This window comes from Plectropomus leopardus, chromosome 11 (genome assembly GCF_026936395.1).
Source record: "Plectropomus leopardus strain MGB_pleo_1.0 chromosome 11, ASM2693639v1, whole genome shotgun sequence".
Taxonomy (NCBI): Eukaryota; Metazoa; Chordata; class Actinopteri; order Perciformes; family Serranidae; genus Plectropomus; species Plectropomus leopardus.
In genome coordinates, this window is record NC_142186.1 from 28,032,480 (window position 1) to 28,052,631 (window position 20,152).

The 20,152-nt window shown below is 39.1% G+C and overlaps 1 protein-coding gene across 2 annotated transcripts in view; it reads left to right on the top strand.

Moving 5' to 3' along the window:
- atp8b2 (ATPase phospholipid transporting 8B2) overlaps window positions 1-20,152 on the top strand; it is a 39,533-nt gene that overhangs the window by 15,788 nt on the left and 3,593 nt on the right. For both annotated transcript variants that reach the window (XM_088084515.1, XM_088084514.1), the window contains 19 exons: window positions 1,218-1,376; window positions 1,449-1,537; window positions 1,757-1,953; window positions 3,059-3,179; window positions 3,761-3,848; window positions 4,906-4,940; window positions 5,048-5,207; window positions 5,327-5,515; window positions 7,428-7,543; window positions 8,710-8,874; window positions 9,317-9,428; window positions 11,405-11,510; window positions 14,420-14,651; window positions 15,250-15,433; window positions 16,694-16,917; window positions 17,027-17,110; window positions 18,404-18,649; window positions 18,759-18,897; window positions 19,169-19,299. In XM_088084515.1, coding sequence (XP_087940641.1) covers window positions 1,218-1,376; window positions 1,449-1,537; window positions 1,757-1,953; window positions 3,059-3,179; window positions 3,761-3,848; window positions 4,906-4,940; window positions 5,048-5,207; window positions 5,327-5,515; window positions 7,428-7,543; window positions 8,710-8,874; window positions 9,317-9,428; window positions 11,405-11,510; window positions 14,420-14,651; window positions 15,250-15,433; window positions 16,694-16,917; window positions 17,027-17,110; window positions 18,404-18,649; window positions 18,759-18,897; window positions 19,169-19,299 — 2,777 coding nt within the window. The remainder of the gene's footprint in view (window positions 1-1,217; window positions 1,377-1,448; window positions 1,538-1,756; window positions 1,954-3,058; window positions 3,180-3,760; window positions 3,849-4,905; window positions 4,941-5,047; window positions 5,208-5,326; window positions 5,516-7,427; window positions 7,544-8,709; window positions 8,875-9,316; window positions 9,429-11,404; window positions 11,511-14,419; window positions 14,652-15,249; window positions 15,434-16,693; window positions 16,918-17,026; window positions 17,111-18,403; window positions 18,650-18,758; window positions 18,898-19,168; window positions 19,300-20,152) is intronic.

The following is a 20,152-nucleotide window of genomic DNA, read 5'->3' on the forward strand; positions in this document are numbered from 1 at the left end:
CGGCACAAATGCTTGAGCGGTTTCAAGAATTCACTGTTTAGACTTTGCTGGTCAAAGGTCACGGTCATGCTGACCTTGGATCCATCTCTTTCTTGTGAATGTTATATCTCACAAACACATGGAGGGATTTTCTTAAAATCTGACATAAAGGTTCACTTGGACTCGAGGATGAACTGATTAGATTTTGTTGGTCACAGGTTAAAGGTCAAGATCTCTATGACCTTGGGTCAGTCTCATTCATGTTAACTCGATATGTCAAGAACAACATGAGGGAATTCAAATTTTACTCAAATGTCTTAGTCTTACTGAACTGATCAGTATTTGGTGGTCAAAGATCAAGGTCACTGTGACCGCATAAAACACAAACACAAAACTCAACATCAGAACTCAGATCAGAATATTTGGTCAGATACTGAATTGGTGAGCATCCATGTTTTCATAGACATGAATGTAAACTGCAACTGTGTGCAGACGCATACAGCTGCACGGTGGCAACTCCACTTTTCTTTCGATTTCCATTTTTCTTTTTAATACAAAGGTCAACAGCTTTCGGTGTTCAGCACAAAGGTTATCACACCCTCGCACATGAACCACACACTCTTTCTACCTTCCCCTGCCAGCATTGAACAACAGCCTATCATCACCCGCCCACTAGTCTCACAAAACGAAAGACACCTGTGTCAGCGCAGCGCACCCACACACTCCTCACCTGCTGCGGGAAATGCATTACTGCAGCAAATCAACCCACACTCTGCTTCATATCAACTTACCAAAGGTGTGTGTTTCAGCCTTTGGTTGTGTAATGTCACATGGATGATTAATTCAACACTGTATCAGAATCAGAATCAGAATCAGAAAAAGATTTATTGCCAGGTATAGTTAACACAATACGAGGAATTTGTTCTGGTGGGTTGGTGCAACATAAATATAGAAAAAGAAAACAGATAAAATAGAAGATACAAATATAAAATATAAAAAGTACGAGTCTTACAGTGCAAAACAAAACAAGTAACACAAGTAACAGTGTAACAGTGCAAGAAACAGAACCATGGAATTAAAGTTATATACAAGAATGTTTGGAGTGCAAGATATATATTGATATTTACATTGAAATTCACATTTATACAGGTTTGAGTGCAACTTACAGTTAGGAAAAAAATACTAGTGCTGTAATTGTATTTATGATCTAGCATCTTTATGTGTTTGTGTGTGTGAAGGTGAAGTGGTGTGTGAGCCCCCCAACAACAAGCTGGACCGTTTCTGTGGGACTCTATACTGGAGAGACAAGAAATACGCCCTCACCAACCAGAACATGCTGCTGCGAGGATGTGTCCTCCGCAACACCGAGGCCTGCTACGGCCTGGTCATCTTCGCAGGTGTGTCTGTGTGTATTTGTGTGTAAAAGCATGAATGTGATGTTGATCTAACCTCCTCTTGTTTTGTCCCAGGCCCAGATACCAAGCTGATGCAGAACAGCGGTCGAACCAAGTTTAAGCGTACGAGCATCGATCGGCTGATGAACACTCTGGTCCTCTGGGTAGGACACCCCAAACCTCTCACTTTCATGGCTCATACAGTCACTATTTCAGGACATGAGCTCAGTGCCTTGAGTCTAGTTTCATATATCTCCTCTGTTCTATCTGAATCTGGACTCAACTCACCAGAGATCCAAATGTAAGATATCTGATTGTGCTCTTTCTGACCGTGTCTGTGATTTTTCTCCATCTGTGTGTGTGTGTGTGCGTGTTTCTGTCAGATCTTTGGTTTCCTGGTGTGTATGGGCGTGATCCTGGCTGTGGGTAACGCAGTGTGGGAGAGAGAGGTGGGCTCCCTGTTTCAGAGCTATCTGCCCTGGGACCCTCCTGTGGACAACTTCATGTTCTCGGCCTTCCTCTCCTTCTGGTCCTATGTTATCATACTCAACACCGTGGTGCCTATCTCTCTGTATGTCAGGTGAGGAGAAGTCCCACTGTGCAAAAAAAAATGTGTATAGAGGAGTGGAGAAGTACAGATATGGGGGTGTTAATCCGGATATTTTAGCAGATAGCAAATCTGTTTATATTACGGCATTTCCTTTTACATCGGTGCCCACAAGGGAGGACCATGACCACCCTGATACAGTTGCCATTTAAACCATGTCAGTACAAACAGTCTCATGCACAGCAGAGAAGCAAAACCTTAGTTACGTTCATGGTGCACTAGGCAGTTTTAAATCATTTGTTATAGCAAAAATGTATGTTTTCTGGGGAGGTACTGAGCATACGACAAGATAAATGAGGTTTGGATTATAATGCGCGAGTTGTCTCCAAGTTTTTAAACTGATGTTTATATATAGTTTTGCTGTTGTTAAACATGGACTCTGTTTACTTCCATGCATGAAGAATATTTGTCTTGTTTTTATTATTTTTTTTTACTGTCAAGGCATGTGAGAAAACAATGTTTTCTTTACAAATTTACACATGATGAGTTATTGATATACAGATGGTTACTTTGCGTATGAAATATTCTTTTAAGAGGCTGTGCTAATTTTTTAAGTTAGTGCCAAGTTAAGTGGCGCTAGATAATCTAAGGACCCACCAGCCTCAAGCATCTGTTGGTACCAACCACGTTGGAATAGCTGGTGGGGGTGTATATTTCAAATTAAAAGTTAAATTTTTAAATTAAAAGTAAAAATAAAATTTTACTTTGGAGCCTCATTTCCAGGTCGTCAATTGCCGAAGCTTTATGGTTGGGAGTCGGACTAAACTGCTAACCCAGAGTGTTGGTATTTGACAACCTGAAAATGAGACTCAACAGTCAACAGCACCTTTAAAGTTGAGTTGCGCCCTGTGGCTCCGTACAGTGGCCCATGCACAGAGGCTACGTCCTCGCCACAGCAGCCGCGGGTTCGATTCGGGCCTCGGCCCTTTGCTGCATGTCATCCCCTCTGTCTCCCCCTTTCACGCTGAAACTGTCCTATCAAATAAAGGCAAAAAAGCCAAAAAAAATAAACTTTAAAAAAGGGAAAAAGGTTGACTTGTGACTCTCTCTCTCCTTTTCTCACCCGTCTGTGTATCAGTGTGGAGGTGATCAGACTGGGCCACAGCTACTTCATTAACTGGGACCAGCAGATGTTCTGCTCACAGTGTAACACAGCGGCTGAGGCCAGGACCACCACTCTGAACGAGGAGCTGGGTCAGGTGGGCAACAACACTGAGGCAGCAAATACAGTCTGTGTGTCGCACTGATGTTTCATGCATGTTCATTTTATCGTCTATTCTGCCCATCTCTCCTTCAGTCATCCTTGTTTCTGATGCTTTTCATAGTTATTCAATAAATAAGTAAATTCTTTAAAAAGAATCAATTTCTTTCTGTTTTTTCAGGCAGTTTTGCAGTAACTGAGTTATAAAACCGTGTGTTTCATACTGCACAAATGAAATGCACCTGCAGACTAAAAGGAGTCTAAATTCAGAGACGAGCAGACTTCACATGTTGGTCTGAAGAATAACGCTCTCTGCGGCTATAATTAGTGTTAAGCAGAAACTGTCAAAAGAAATCCCCACTCTAAACGCATTTCATTTATGTCAATCAAATATACCCTTTTTCTCAAATTACAAGTTGAGAAGATAAATTTTGGTCTAGGTTAAGTTTATTGTTTTATTTCACAATAGGACAGTGTTTAAGAACATAGCTTTAATCTTACTTTTATAATAGTTTTACAGTAATAACTTTGTCTTTGTATTTGTAAATTTAATAAAACCATTTCATTTGTTCCCTGTAGGTTGAATACATCTTCAGTGACAAGACTGGAACTCTCACTCAGAACATCATGAGCTTCAACAAGTGCTCCATCAATGGACAGACTTACGGTAAATGCACGCACACTCACAGACACACACACACACACACACACGCAAATACACACACACGCAAATACACACACTTTATCAGGTACACCTACACAGTCTATTGCAATTCAATTCAACACGTTTGCCATAAATTCTGTCAGCGTATCCTGATACAAAGGTTCCTTTGATATCTAACAAATTAGAGCCCCATGAATGTGGCATTGTCACGTTATGTACTTAATGTAAAGTTATGTTGAATAGGTGTAGGAAAAGAAACTTGGTGACATTAAAATGTACCTTAAAATGAGACAAAGTTCACTTGGTTCAACAGTCTCAAATACTAGTCTGCGGGGGAAAGTTCTGTATTTGTCAATCCCATCTACCACACCTTTCTACCTGCTCGCCGACTTTTGATAAATATACTGTTCCCTTACTCTCGTCAGCACATTGGTCATGTGACCTTCTTGATTTTGATTTTTTAAAAAACATTTTATTAGTAACTCAAACTTTTGTTATCTTTATTTTTATTTATTAGATATATTTCTGTCAAAGACAATGTCAGGAATTTGTAGACTATGCACAAATTACTGGCTCATGATTAGGTGTTTCATATACAAATTGTGGTGTCTAATGTTTCAAAGGTAACATAAATACAAACAGTACATGAGAACAGTCTTTACAAAGTTTATAATGTATCCGAAATCAATTGTACGTTTATTGGTGAGGTCACGCTTAAAGGTGCACATTACGTTTGTCCTCCCTACTTACTTACATGATGAGGCAGAATATTGAAAACACCTCTGAACATGATGCAGTCTAAATACAACATCATCGTTAACTATGACCTTAATGTTGAAGAATATAATTGAATTAACACCTCTGTGACAGTGTCAGCAAAACCTGGACATTACAGTCATCATTAAAGTAGACTTTATGGACTTATGGCAGAACAGTTGCATCAGTGTTGCACTGAATTGTGCAGGTGTACCTAATAAAGTGGCCAATGAGTGTAACGCCATGCACACGCATACAAAAAATATAAATCACAGTCTTACACGTTTGTGTATTTTACATTTAGGTGAAGCAGCAGACCCGCTGGGACCTCAGCCAAAGGTCAGTGACCAATTTCCTAAAACACACATTCATACAGTGCAGAACATAGGTACTACTCTTAGTTTGTGGCGTATTATCAGAGTCTCTGACTTTCCATTTATCCTCAGAGATTAGACTTCACTCCCTTCAACCCTCTGGCGGACCCCAATTTCTGTTTCTATGACGACACCCTGCTAGAATCGGTGAAAGTGGGAGACGCACACACTCATGAGTTTTTCCGGCTGCTCTCCCTCTGTCACACCGTCATGAGCGAGGAGAAGAGCGAGGGTGAGCGAGGGAAGGGGAGAGGGGGATCTGGGAGGTCGAATGCAAACATTGACACTAACACACCATCTGTCAGTTATTTATCGTCACTTATTTGTTGTCATTTTTATGTGTCTGACCAGGAGAGCTGGTTTATAAGGCTCAGTCTCCAGACGAGGGCGCACTGGTGACAGCAGCTCGAAACTTTGGCTTTGTGTTTCGCTCCCGAACGCCTGGGACAATAACTATCACAGAGATGGGACGACCCGTCACTTACACTCTGCTCGCCATTCTCGACTTCAACAACATACGCAAGAGGATGTCTGTTATAGGTGATCAGAGATCATCATTTTTAGTTTATGAAAAGTCTTGACATTTGTTGTTGTGTATTCAGATTAAAGAAAAGTGGGTAGTTTTTTTTTAATTAAACAGATGAAATCAGATTTTACAAAAACTATCTTCAACTAACTTTAACTATTTCCACATATTTAGAGGGATTCTGCAATGTGATGACCATAATTTGGGTGAAAATCACTTTAAACCTACCGTAACTTTATCTTTTAGATGCCTTTAAATGGGAACTCTTGCATTTTTCAATTAAGAACCTATTTTTCCATGTTTTGTGTCCTGTGGAAACAACATTTTTTTTAAAACTGGTCCAGTGGTGCTGCAGGTCGCAGCAGTGAAAATGGCTGCAATGTATCCATTCAAGACAGGTGCACACCAACAATTTACGTCTATTAAAAGTGTTTTTCTTTGCTAGTGACAGGCTCAGATTGTTATTATGAGTGCCTGACACATTACAGAAAAGACCATACAGAGAAATGAACCACTTTTTCATACCTCAAAACCTTCTCAAAAACATTTTTACTTTGTCAAAATCAGCTTAAATTCAGCCATGACAGAATTTGGATCCCCGTACTACAGGGCTGTCCAAACTTCTTTGAATGGGGTCCAGCGTAGCTCCTACTTGATGCATGTCTATAAACATTGTAATAGTCCTTCCATTGTGAGGTGAGGGGAGAAAATGCAAAGTAAATTTTGCTATTTAACCAATATTGTGTTATGGGCCACATATAGTACATTTTTGAAGTCAAGCCAAGGGCCGTTTCATATTAACTCAAGGGCCACAGTTGGTCCCCGGGCTGCAGTTTGGACACTCCTGACCTACTAAAATACTGTTTCTCAAGGGCAGTGGGCTGTGATGGACTGACAGTGTAACAGTATACCCTCTATTGCTATTGCATCTATTGTTTATGTATTTTATTTCAATAGTAATGCAGGCGCCCTAGGACTTGATTGTTATCTATATATCTGCAAAGACATGCATGGCTGAGTCGTTCAAGTGGCATACTCACTGTTTGTCTCATACTGAAAATAAACGAGCACTTCAATAGACATAAATTGAAGACTGCCGGCTGCAGCATCATCTGTCAAAACTGAACCAGTTACAAAAAATGTTGCTCCCACAAATCACTTAGACACAAAAAATGACAGAGTTCTCCTTTAACACAACTAGAACTGGCCCTCATTGCAGTGGACTCTGATAAATTTAAAATTGAACGTGTAAATCAAAAATGTGTATCTAAATCGAGATCCACACTCCCACAAACTGACAGGAGAAAAGCTATTAGTTATGTTTACATTTTGTTCCTCAGTGAGATTTCACTGTGTGTTCCTGTGGTTGGATTTCTTGTAAAATGCTGGAAAACTGCCCAGAAATCGGCGGTCATAAATCACCCTCGCCTTAGCAACAACTTAAATCTCGCAACAGAGCAGCAAGACCTCAAGGCGCAGTCATATATCAGTGCCACAGACAGCATGTGTTTCCCAAGATGGTGGCGGGCGGGCCCCCACCCATATTCCAATTCACATTAAAAAATAAATGAGTCACACTGGAAATGTTTTTGTGCTTTTAGTATACATACGGTGCAAGTGTTAACAGTATCCTGTCCTAAAACCATAGAAATGTCCTAAAATCCTAGAAGTATCCGGAAATCACAGAAACATCCTAAAATCCTAGAAATGTCCTATAATCCTTGAAAATGGCCTGAAATCCTTAAAATGTCTTGAAATCCTTGAAATGGCAGCAGACGTTTTATTTTACAGAGGAGCACAATGGAAATAAGAGGAACAGCAGCTTATGGAGCTGAGAGCGAGAAGTGTTGATCTTTGAAGGCGATGGAAGGGTTGTATGGATTTCTTTGAGTGTTTTGTCTTCATTTTACTGTTTTTTATTTTCAGTGCGTAACCCAGAGGGCCGGATCCGTCTGTACTGTAAAGGGGCCGACACTGTGCTGCTGGAGAGACTCCACCCCTCGAACCAGGAGCTGATGAATATCACCTCAGACCACCTCAATGTGAGTAAACACACATATTAACTCCTGGGTGGATGGATTGAGCTGTACTGCCATCTAGTGTCCTCACAAACTTAAAGACAGCTGTGACATCCAAGTCTTTACAGATGAGCCCTTTGAAATAGACCTGATTTGTTTTAAAAGTAATGGAAGAAGGCAACAAGCAAGAAATTATCCAAAAATGAGCAAAACATTAGCAGAAAGACCGAGGGAATCTTGTCAAAATTAGCAATAAATAAATAACTCAAATAAACAAACAAATGGGAAAGTAAAAATAAATAAATTTAGAAAAAAACAAAAAAAATCTCTACTAATTTCTTGTAAGATTTGGGATATTTCTTGCCAAGTTGATTACTGTCATTATTTAATGTGGTTTTAAAACTCATGTTTTCTTTAGCGTTTCTGGTATGAGAGTTGCCAGTTTGTGGTTTTATCTTGTGGTTTTATTGCCTTTTTTATTATTGTCTTTTATGTCATGTTTATGTTTTATGTTATTTAGGCTATGTTTTATCGATTTATTGATGTACAGCACTTTGTCCAACTCTGTTGTTTTTAAATGTGCTTCATGAATAGATTCGGATTGGATTAGATGGCTTTTTTCAAATGTTTTTGAAAGAGAGCAGTTTTGCTTCAAAGAATTTAAAGGTTTAAATACTTGTAAAACAAAAAAGGTCTGAATGCAGCATAAGAAAAGTGATGTTGGTCGAAGTTTCAAAGGATTAGATAATGGATATCACCGTAACGTGCCGTTCACTGTCATTTTTTCCAAATACAAGAAAAGAAAATTTAAAGTAGAACTAGGAAAAAATGCCCAGAAAAATGTAGTTAATATAAAAAATGATGAGAGATGTTCTGCGAATTGCAAGAAAATAATAAATTGTGACAGAAAAAATAACATAATAATAACAGAAATTTATATATGTCATATTCCTGTGTTTTTGCTGCATCATCGGAGTGTGAGTGTGTATGAATGGTTACTGAGTAGCAGGTGGCACCTTGTACGGTAGCCTCGGCCACCAGCATGTGAATGTGTGTGTGAATGTGACATGTAGTGTGAAAGGGCTTTGAGTGGTCAAAAAGACTAGAAAAGCGCTATACAAGTACAGTCCATTTACCACTTACCATATCAGCATGTTTGTACCCGTCTGTGTAAATTTATTTGGCTTTAGGAGTATGCAGCAGATGGTTTGCGGACACTGGCGCTGGCCTACAGGGACCTGTCGGAGGATGAGTGGGAGGCGTGGTCAGAGAGCCACCGCTGCGCCGATAAGGCAGCCAGCTGCAGGGAGGACCGACTGGCAGCTGCTTACGAGCAGATAGAACAAGACATGATGGTCAGTGGTCTGACAGTGTGCATGTCCGTGTGTGGTTTCTCTGTGTGTCTGAATCTCATTTTCTTTGCGTGAAACAGGAAGACATTTGTTTCTCACACAATTTCTGCAGAGGTTCTTCTGCAAACTGAATAGAAATGGCACTTTTAAAAAGGGAACTTTAGGTTTAGCTCTAATTATTTGGGGGAAATTCCTCTTTTTTAAGTGCAGCAAAACAAAACTGTGCGATCCCCCCCTAGTGAAAGATGTTGCTTCACTGATGGCTGACTTAATGATTTGAATTGATAGGAAACCATTACAAGTCATTAGCTAGAAGTTGCTTTTATCTCCTTCTCCCTCCGAAAATTCCCTGCCAGTTTGATAACTGGAACCTTTATGTATGTGTGTGTGTGTGTGTGTGTGTGTGTGTGTGTGTGTGTGTGTGTGTGTGTGTTGGTATGTCTAGCTCCTGGGTGCCACTGCTATAGAGGACAAGCTGCAGGAGGGTGTCCCAGAGACCATTGCTGTCCTCTCTCTGGCTAACATTAAGATCTGGGTTCTCACTGGAGACAAGCAGGGTGAGACGACACATATACACACACTTTCAGAACCTGGTTTGCACGTTTATAAAGCACCATTATTTGCAGAGGTCCAAACAAAGAAATACTAAAAAGCGGCTCAGAACATCTATCTATCTATCCTGCAGCCATGTTTGTAATGTCTGCCGCACCGATATGTTCATACAATCTACCCATTACATTGACATTGCACCCCGACAGAGATTTCTTAAATTATCTGGAGATAGACCAAATATATTGTACTAGTCTACTTGCCCACAAAGTCAATGTGGATATGCTGAGTACACCAAAGTTTTATGTTATGGGTCCCCAGCATTCGGAAACTGCTGGATGCTAATTTGCATATGTTGGGCATTTTACATAATTTAACTAGTGTGTATAAATGTGCATAATCACATATACTGAAAGTACTGCTTGGCCAATTTGGACATCATCTGGTTGGTTTTGGGGTTTCTTTGAGGATGATGAATCCATTCCTGATCAGTTTTTATAACACCTGTAACTAGCATTCATATAATTCTCTGTTCTGATAATTTTGGATATAATTTTGTTTCAATTCTAGTGCTTTTCATAACTAATTAGTTATTTCAAATATAGTAAATATACAGAGTAAGTTACCTGTCTGATCCAGTGATTTCAATGTCCTCTAAACCATCTAAATTTAATAGAAATTAATTCTAAATCAGCCCAAACGCAGGTAAAATATGCAGACATCTATTTTAAAACATAAATACAGAATTTTGAAAATATCAGAAATGGATTCAGCGTCCCCAAAACCCCCAAATAATGTCCAAAATGGCAAAGCAGTGGCTGAAATACTATCGATATATGCCATTATGCAAATTATGTATATTATGCAAATTGCCCACCATATGCAAGTTAGCATCCGGCAGTGTCCTTATGTTGGGGACCAATATTATACATTTATAACATAAAACTTTGGGGTACTCAACATTTCTGGGTTCACAAATGCAAATGGACTATACTTCAATTTAGCATCTTAACATTATTCCACGTGTTTTCTATCATAGAACTGTCATCCACTTAAAAATCAGAAAAAGCAACATCAAGATTGTATGCCTTGGACAAAGAATAATTGCTCCAGTTTGTAACGGAACTATTGTATTCAAAGATGCATCAAAAATGGACAATGTTGCAAAAAGGACACAGAAAGTGAACAGGAGTAGCAAGATGATGGACTGTATGATTACCTATAAGCTTTCATTCTGGTATTAGTTATAAATATTTGTGTTTACCTCAAAAACAAGTGTGGACTGACTATTATGATATCAAGATGTAGAAGACTCCCCTCTCTTTCAAACCTGTAGACTATGGCATGCTCACTGATGCCATAAGGGTTCAAGTCAAAGAAAAACTTGCATTTTTTTTGCTTCCACCTGTGAACTGACTCTTTGGTTTCTGAATTATTTTATTTTTGGCTGAAATGCATGTAATGGAACCATGTTTTTTTGGAAAAGTGGTGTCTGTGATCTGACCTTTAACTTAATGTCCTTATTAAAATTGCAGTGATAATGCATTTTATGACTTTTTTATGTTGTTTTTTGCATGTTTTTATGTGATGTTGTTGTTAATGTATTTTCTGATACTCTTTTATGCTCATTTGGGCAAAGCAAATTCCCCTCGGGCCAATAAAAGTTTCATTCATTCACCTTTAGCTTGTTACAACTGTCCGTCACACTGGCCAGGAGCCCATTGTTAACAAGTGCAGGTCTGTGTGCCAGCCATAATTACAGTATTTTATTAATTTGTAGTGGCACATGCAGGAGAAGATGATGTAATTGGACCACTTATAATAATTATAATGATCACTAATAACAAAAATAATCGAAAAAATAAAATTAAGATGTTAAACTTTTGATCCATCTGAGCTATCAGTCTGGCACCTGTTCACAAATCTGCAACATGTTCAGCTGAAATGCTTCACTCCAGTAACCCTCTCCTTTTTTCTCACATAGAGACGGCTGTCAATATAGGTTACTCCTGCAAGATGCTGACGGATGATATGACGGAGGTGTTCATCGTCAGTGGACACACGGTCCAGAGCGTACGGCAGGAGCTCAGGTCAGTCTGCCCGGTGTCTGTGTTTCTTAACACTGTAGGATCCACACTGAACGAAAAATGACAGAAAGCAGGTGTTGATAAGAAAATAACCAAGAAGTGAATGCATGATTGGAGTGAGTGGGTGTACTACTGAGCAAGACTCACTGAACAATATCCATTGTTTTACCCGAAATTTGATTGAATTAAATCTACGCTTAAATCAGCACATTCTCTAAAAGCACAGCTCTATAAATGCACCGTTCCTTCCAAGTGTAAATTTTATAAAGTCAGTTCATTTAATACTAAAATAGTTAGTAGTTTACACACATAGTAGTTTCCCTTAAGAAGGAGAAAATAATCCACAGTTTCTAGTGTGAAAGCATCATTTGTCAAAGATTTTGTCCCGTTAATGATGATGCTATTATTGATGCTTCTGTAACATCCTGCACAATCCTGCCTTGTTTTAAATTTCACTCTTTTATTTTTTTTACTTGGAATCAGATTTAATCTCAAACAATACAGTTTGACTCCAGTTTTTTGTTACTTTCAGTTTACACACATAGAATAGACACCAACACAATGAAGTAAGTAAGGAAATGGGCAAAAGTGCAAAGGTGCAGAGCTCAAATGATACTTAAATAAACTGTATTAAAAGGTGGAACCACTTCCTCTCCCTGTAAACTTTATGTATTGAATGAATTTAATTCTCCCAGTAAGGTCTGAAAAAAAATCTTTTTATTTGTTTTTTGGCAGATTAGATGCTTTCCAAAAGTCAATAAAGTAAGATTATGTAAAAATACTTTGGGTATGTAAACGCACATGCTAGAGGATCACTATATTTATTAATCTCTAATCAGAATGATTTAAATCAAACTGAAGAAATACTGTCCATGTAACCGCAGCACGTGTTGATTAGTGTTCTTACAACTTCTGCTTTGCTGCATGCTGCATGACCACACACTGTATTTCCCTTCATCATTACTCTTAAAAGTTTGCTCTGCCTTAATATTGCGCACTACAGTTCCCATAGCTACTGTGAATTGCATAAAATAGTGTTGAGTTGACTGAAGTTGTGCTTACTGTATTACCATTACAACAAAAGTTGTCAGGAACTTACTGTGGTGAGCTCATAGTGCTACGGGAAACACAGGACAACACACGACAAAGCACAGTGATGAAACCTTCAGGGGGACCTACTGTGTTTTTCTTTATTTTTTTGTCATAAAAGTAATGTTACAATGTCAGATGTCATATTGAACACGGTGAAAATTTCAAATACTGAGGCAAACCTATATACAAGTAATTGCTGTCAACAAATACCTCAGGCTTCATACCGCAATACCACTCTGGATAGTCCATTTGCAATATTTCTTTTACTTTTGAGACGAGCTGAGTTCTGCTTTTTTCATATGGTCATGTGATTCAAGCAGGCTACTGCAAGTGTTACGCATCACATACACTGCTACATGTAGCTACATGCTAACATCAAGGACACATGTAATCATGGATGTAAATTCATTTCTCCACGATTTTGGATCATATTCCCACTGGATTAGATCCAATTGTGGAAATTCTGGTTAAAGATTTTACTTTTGATTTTTCATAGTAGAAAGTGCTGCTAACCTCTGTTACAGTCATTCCCCAGGTGCAAGCCCACTGCTGCATGTGGATACATGCTAATGTCAGGAAAACATGTAATCTTGGTTGCTAATGTTCCTAATTTTTCCCGATTTCAAATCATAATCCTGCTTGAATGTATCCGGTTGTGAGAGTTTGGTTTAGAAGTTTTATTGGTGATTTTTCATGGAAGAAAGTGCTGCTAAACTCAGTTAGTCATTCCCCACTAGCAGGTGCACTGCTACAGGTAGCAACATACTGTTGTTGTTTTTTTTTCCCCATATTTCAAATCATACATACACACATAGATTTGGGTTAATACGCTTTCATTGGTGATTTTCCACAGAAGAAAGTGCTGTTGTTCATAGTTACTGGTTCCCACTCTGTACGTACACTGCTACATATAGCAACATGCTAACATCAGGGAAGCATATAACCCAATGTCAATGTCGTTAGTTTCTCACAGATTTCGGATCACATGTGTTTAGACGCTTTTACTGGTGATTTTTCATGGTAGAAAATACAGCTAACCTCTGTTACAGTCATTAACGGAGGCTGCAGTGATGATTCAGAGATGCTATAGAACCAGAGTTGCTGACCTATCAGAGCAGACTGGGCTTTTTTTGGGAAGTGGGGTTAAAGAAACAAATGCTAAAGCGCAGCATTTCAGAGGTGAAAGAGATCAGCTGTATTTTGGCAAACTAATGTGGAAAATTAAGTAATTTTTTTTAAAATTACAGCATGTAAATATCTTCTGGAAGAATCTAAAATACAAAACAAAATGCAAGTATGAACCATAAAATAAGTATAATAGGTCCCCTTTAATATAAATAAAATGCTTTAAAATATCATGAATTAAGTAGATGCTCAACTTTACACCAAATTTATTTTTAAGGGACAAAGGTTTACCATTCAAGAGACGAATAGACTAAACATTTATAGCACCATTAAGTCATATTGTGACGTTGCCTCGATGTTATTTGTTCAACACAAATAAACATACAGAGCGCTGCCATGATTCAGGTTTTATAAAGAGGTCGGCTGAGTGCTGAAACATCAGCATCAGGATCACGACTCACCACGGTCAGTTTCCTCTCTGATACCCCTAACAATTAACCTGCTCTTTTTCAATTCTTCCAGCTCCCTTTTTTTTTTATCTCTGATCTGTTTTCTCAGCTGTGTATATTTTCCTTCTCTGCCATTCCTCTCTCATCACACCTGTTTTTTCCTCTACAATCTCATGTTGTGTTTTGCCTCTGTTTTTGTGTCGCAGACAAGCTCCGCTGATGTCGAGTTGTTTGTCTTCCCTGCAGGAGGGCGAGGGAGAGGATGATCGAGCTTTCACGAACCAGGGATGGAGAAAAGGAGGAGGGGATGGAGGGATGCTTCATGGGTAACGGGTTTAGAGAGGGGCGAGAAAGAGATGGTACAGGAGGAGGGAAACAGCTGCAGAGCCCCCCTCCTCCTCTTCCTCCACCACCTCCCTCCAACCTCATGGACAACATCTCTGGAGAGTTTGCCCTCGTAATCAACGGTCACAGTCTGGTACGAATAACACGCCCCCCACATTCACATACGGTGCACATAAACAAATAAGCATGAGACTTTGAAAAAATAAACTGTCAACTGTCGGTAAAAAGTAAGTTGCCTGAAATGTGTAATTTACTTAAAAAACAACCCTTTGAAACCTGGATCGACATCACTTTTTTGTGCTGCATTCAGACGCACACACAAATTTGCTTTCTTTTGAAAACATGGAGAAAAGTCAATGTGCATCTTGGCAAGACATGTTATGCACATTGCAATTTTTTGTCAGTTTAAAAAATATATGTATTGTAATTATCATAATTATATATTTAAAATTATTTTACAGAAATGTTATTATTATTATCATTATTGTTTCTGTTGTTACTTTTTTCTTGTTCTTTTTTTGTTATTTTTGGGACATTTTTGTTAATTTTCTTGTACCTTAAAAAAGGCTATTTCATCTTAAATTGCTCACCGCATTCTTCCCTTTTTTTAAAAAACATAAATCAAGCCAATTTTGTCAGTTTTCAAAGGTTTAAAGGGATAGTTCAGATTTTTTTTTAACTCTAACCATTTATCATTAAACTTTTCAACGCTCCCTCTTGTTCTTTGATAGGCCCATGCACTGGAAGCAGACATGGAGATGGAGTTCGTCTCGACGGCGTGCGCGTGCAAAGCGGTGATCTGCTGCCGCGTCACCCCGCTGCAAAAAGCTCAGGTGGTGGAGCTCATCAAGAAACACAAGAGGGCCGTCACTCTGGCCATAGGAGATGGAGCTAACGACGTGAGCATGATCAAAAGTGAGTTGTTCAGACGTGGAGGAGAGGAGGAAGTGTAACTGGATTATTTTTGAGATGAAGGGAAAGAGAGAAGTAGTGTTTGGCCATTGTGGGTGTCGGTGTCTGTCTACCTTCAGTGGAAATTCTCAGCAGAAGTGTCGTAGAAGTTGTTTATCTAACATGGTGTCACTACTAATGATGAAGGCTGTGTGGAAATGTGTATTGCAGTCGGTGTGATGTCTTCACCAAGTTAGGAACTGATTTCTTAGTGTCTTAATTGTGGTAAGTGTCCTCTTCAACTCTATTTTCCCACAGATTGATTTCTCATAAGATCTCAGACAAGCAGCAACCCACATGACTTTATTTTGGTGGAAATCCCCAACATAGCGAATATTTTAGGCTGACCTTTGGTGAAGTGTGTACAAATCTATCAACATGACATCTTGAATATTTGAGTTTGATGAAATGTTGCAGCCACAACAACATGGAGTCTTACAGCGCTCATAACATATAGCGTCATTGCAGGAGTTTTGGTTAACCCAAAGTTCTGTTTCTCTAAGTGTGTTTGTAATATTCTGTGTTTTGTAAGTGTTGCATCATTTTGTGTGTTTGTCTGTGGATGTATGTCATGTTTCCATGCATATGGGCGCATTTCTTCAAATGTATTGATGTAAGCAAAAAGCAGAAATGCAGCCAGTACAACAGGGATCACACCCTGTGATTTATGCTCGGCAATTTGCATTTGTTTTTTTCTAAGGCATTATAATAGGTAACTTATTAATGCTTTATTGATAATAAGTAATTAATAAGAGCAACATTTGGGTTGCTTGCTTGATGAAAAGATGTCTGGCTGGTATTTATCCTTCTGAAACGCATTATTGCACTTGCTTTGTCTTTCTAGCCAGCTCTTTAGGTTTTTAGGAACGTCCAGTTGACTGTTTTATCTCTCTCTTTTGAAAATGTATTGCATCTGGTCCAAAATCCCAATTTGCATTTTCTTTTGTTGATTTTCAGAAAATGTAAATAAAGATTTCCCTACAACTATATGTTTTGAAGACATCACAACTTAAAAGCACTTTATGAAAGGTTTTTTTATTAGAACGTGGAGCTTTATTTTCATTATCTAGATTTGCTTTCTCCTCCTTATCCCTGAAAGTATGGTGACTATTTGCTATCAAAAACCCTACATAAAAAGCAAAAAATATAATTTCTGTTCTTCCAATGTCAGCTTTAAATTGCCTACATTTCTGTCATTTTCTCTCTGTGTCTGTCTCTCTCCAGGTGCTCATATCGGAGTTGGTATCTCAGGTCAGGAGGGGATCCAGGCCGTGCTGGCCAGTGACTACTCCTTCTCCCAGTTCCGCTTCCTGCAGCGCCTCCTGCTGGTGCACGGCCGCTGGTCTTACCTGCGCATGTGCCGTTTCCTCTGCTACTTCTTCTACAAGAACTTTGCCTTCACCATGGTGCACTTCTGGTTCGGCTTCTTCTGTGGCTTCTCAGCACAGGTCAGAGAGAAGAGTTCATGAGGACATCTTCTGTCAACATTTAGGGCTTAGGAAAAATACAAGCATGATTTTTACTTTGTCTGTTGTCCATCTCCTCTCTCTCACGTAGACGGTGTATGATCAGTACTTCATCACTCTCTACAACATCGTCTACACCTCGCTCCCTGTGCTGGCCATGGGGATATTTGACCAGGTCTGTTCAAGCCAACAGCATGCTCAGCATACTCTAAAATTAAGAATGTCTGTAAATGTTTCTGTCTAAGCTGTCATCAGCCATGGCAGCCGTAGAATAAATAAAGATGAAGATATTTTTTTGCTACACTAGAGAGGTAATGTTGGTCTGTTGGTCCGACTTGGAGCAGACTGAAACAACAATGGTTGGAAATAGGGATGCACCATTTGTCAATTGTGGCCGATAGTGATGCTTCTCATTGTTGTTGTTGTAAAATTTGATGTTGTTATTTGTTCCCCTTTTGTGCCAGGGAAACAAAGAAATCTTCATTTAAAAACAGTTTTAAAATCATTCCACCCTTCATTACACAATCTGTGAGTGAGAAAATAGTCACACACATTTATGAAACATCCTTTAAAACCACCTTTTTTTACATGAAAAATCTATTTTTAAATAACTGCTGAAAAAACCTAAATATCTTTATTCCCCCACTAACATCTATTTTATATTGCTGAGAAAACAAGAAATTTCTCCTTCAAGCAACTGTATTTATTCAAGTTTCTCGCCCAAACTAAAATTTCACAAGATGTCACTGTACACATCATGACATCATTATAATTTACGTCACCTGATGCTTATCTTTACTGAATAGCGGTTAAACACATCATAATGTAACTCAATGTAATCTCCTAGTTCTTCTGTCGATGTCAACAAGGATTTGTTGTGAGCAGTGTTGCATTGCGAAACACTAGTGTCAATCTCCTGACACGTCAGTAGAGTTTACTGCATCCTTTCATCCTGAAGTCATCCCCTCAAAGAACTCTGTTTGTCCCAGACATGTTTTCTGTTGTCCCCAAGGACAATGTTAGATTTAAGCTCTGCTTTTTAGCCAGCTGAAAATTAATGTGACACAACTAAAAACATTGATCACTGTGCGTGTCATCATAAGGCAAATATTGAATACTCCAACGTGTGGCTGATAAATTGCTGCATCCCTTGTAGGAACTGCCATGAAATGTGGTGCATATATTCATGGTCCCCAGAGGATGAAGCTTAGTGACTTTTATTATCTCCTGAGTTCCCCTCTAGTGCCACAATAAGGTTGACATTTGTGGTTTTGGTGAAAAAGTGTCAAACTACTGGATGAATTGCTATGATGAATGCTATTGACAGTTTGGACAGACGAGATCTGGAAGTGTCACTGTTGTAGGCTCTAGATATAGGCACTTACTTTATTAAACAATATTTTTTGACCACAATGTAGCAGTTCGACCTTGTTTTAGTAAATACAGCTCACTTCCTCTCTTCTTGTAGGATGTTCCTGACCAGAGGAGTCTGGAGTATCCAAAGCTGTACGAGCCCGGGCAGCTCAACCTGCTTTTCAACAAGAGAGAGTTCTTCATCTGCATCGCCCAGGGCATCTACACATCAGTGGTGCTGTTTTTTGTCCCCTGTGCCGTCCTCTCCTACGCCACTCAGAGCACCGGAGTTCCCCTCGCCGACTACCAGACCTTTGCTGTCACCACGGCAACAGCTTTGGTCATCGTGGTCAGCGTACAGGTGTGAGAGAAGTGGAGTGATGTTAGCTTTTCTCACAGCTATATTTAACTCCCATCTGTTCCATCATGGTGTATTAACTGTCCTGTTTTCTGCATGTGTGATTACGTAGATCGCTCTGGACACAGGCTTCTGGACTGTTATCAACCATGTGTTTGTGTGGGGCTCTCTGGGCTGCTACTTCACCATCATGTTCGCTCTGCACAGTCAGACCCTCTTCAGGATCTTTCCCAACCAGTTCCACTTTGTAGGTCAGTTCCCTCCTCTCGTGTTTGTCTGTTACACACACCCACCCACACACACATGCACACAAAGATTAGCTCCTGACAAATACAGAATTTCAGTCGACGCAAACAATCTTTCTGTAGTCACCGTCTGAAATCCTTTCAAACATCAGTGTAATCATCATGTCCAGGTGCTTAAAATCTGGGTGTATACAGTGTTTGTGAATTCCTGACACATCTTTGCTCATGTTTGTGGTTGTGTGTGTGTGTTTGTGTGTGTGTGTGTGTGTGTGCACAGGTAGTGCCCAGAGCACGTTGTTGCAACCAGTCGTGTGGCTAACGATTGCACTGGCAACAGCAATATGCATAGTTCCAGTTTTGGCATTCCGCTTCCTCAAGGTGGACCTCAAACCTCAGCTCTCAGACACGGTGAGAAAACAAAGTTTCTAACGCAGATATGTCCATCTTCTCCAATGCAACATGTATCCTGTCTGCCAAACTGGTCTCAGCCAATGATTAACTGCAGGCGTACAAATGATTCATCTGAGTGCCTGTGTGAGAATGAGTTCAAGCGGACCGTGACTGATCTAATGCATTGGAAATGCTCTGCAAATATTGATTTATTCAGTGAACCCTAAATGCACAATTCCCTTGTTGATTTGTGTATAGTTTCTAAACAGTCACTACTGCAGGCCAGATGCATAAACTGTGAGTGTGCACAAAAAACATTAGGGGGGGGGGGATCACCAGAGGCCCACAATGCAACATTATTACAATACTTAAGTCACGATACAATACTATTGCGATTTTAGATATGTTGCAATATGCTGAGAATGGCAATAAAATATATTGTGTTGTGTGAAGGTGAAAAAATAAGGATAAGGTTAAACATATGTTTAAAGACCGTTAACATTATTAAGTTGTTTGGCACTTTCACTTATGTAATTTTTACATAATGGTCTACATGGCGCTCTGTAAAATGTCAAAGGCACATTTAAAAAGTTTGTTATAAATTGTTTGTGCATGTTAAATTTCAGCATTTTAAAAAAATTGAATTCTCCCAATTAGTGTTTTTTTAATTGTATCCCTGTAGTGTTTTATAAAGTCAGTTTCAACACTAGTGCGATACCAATGAATAATTGATCATCTTTTTTACATTTAATAATAATGATAATTGAGATTTGAATGATGATCTGCAGAAAAGGATGGATTAGTGATGGGACACAGTGATTGAGAATGCTCTATCTTTACCATATTTCTCATTGACAGGTCCAATATCAAT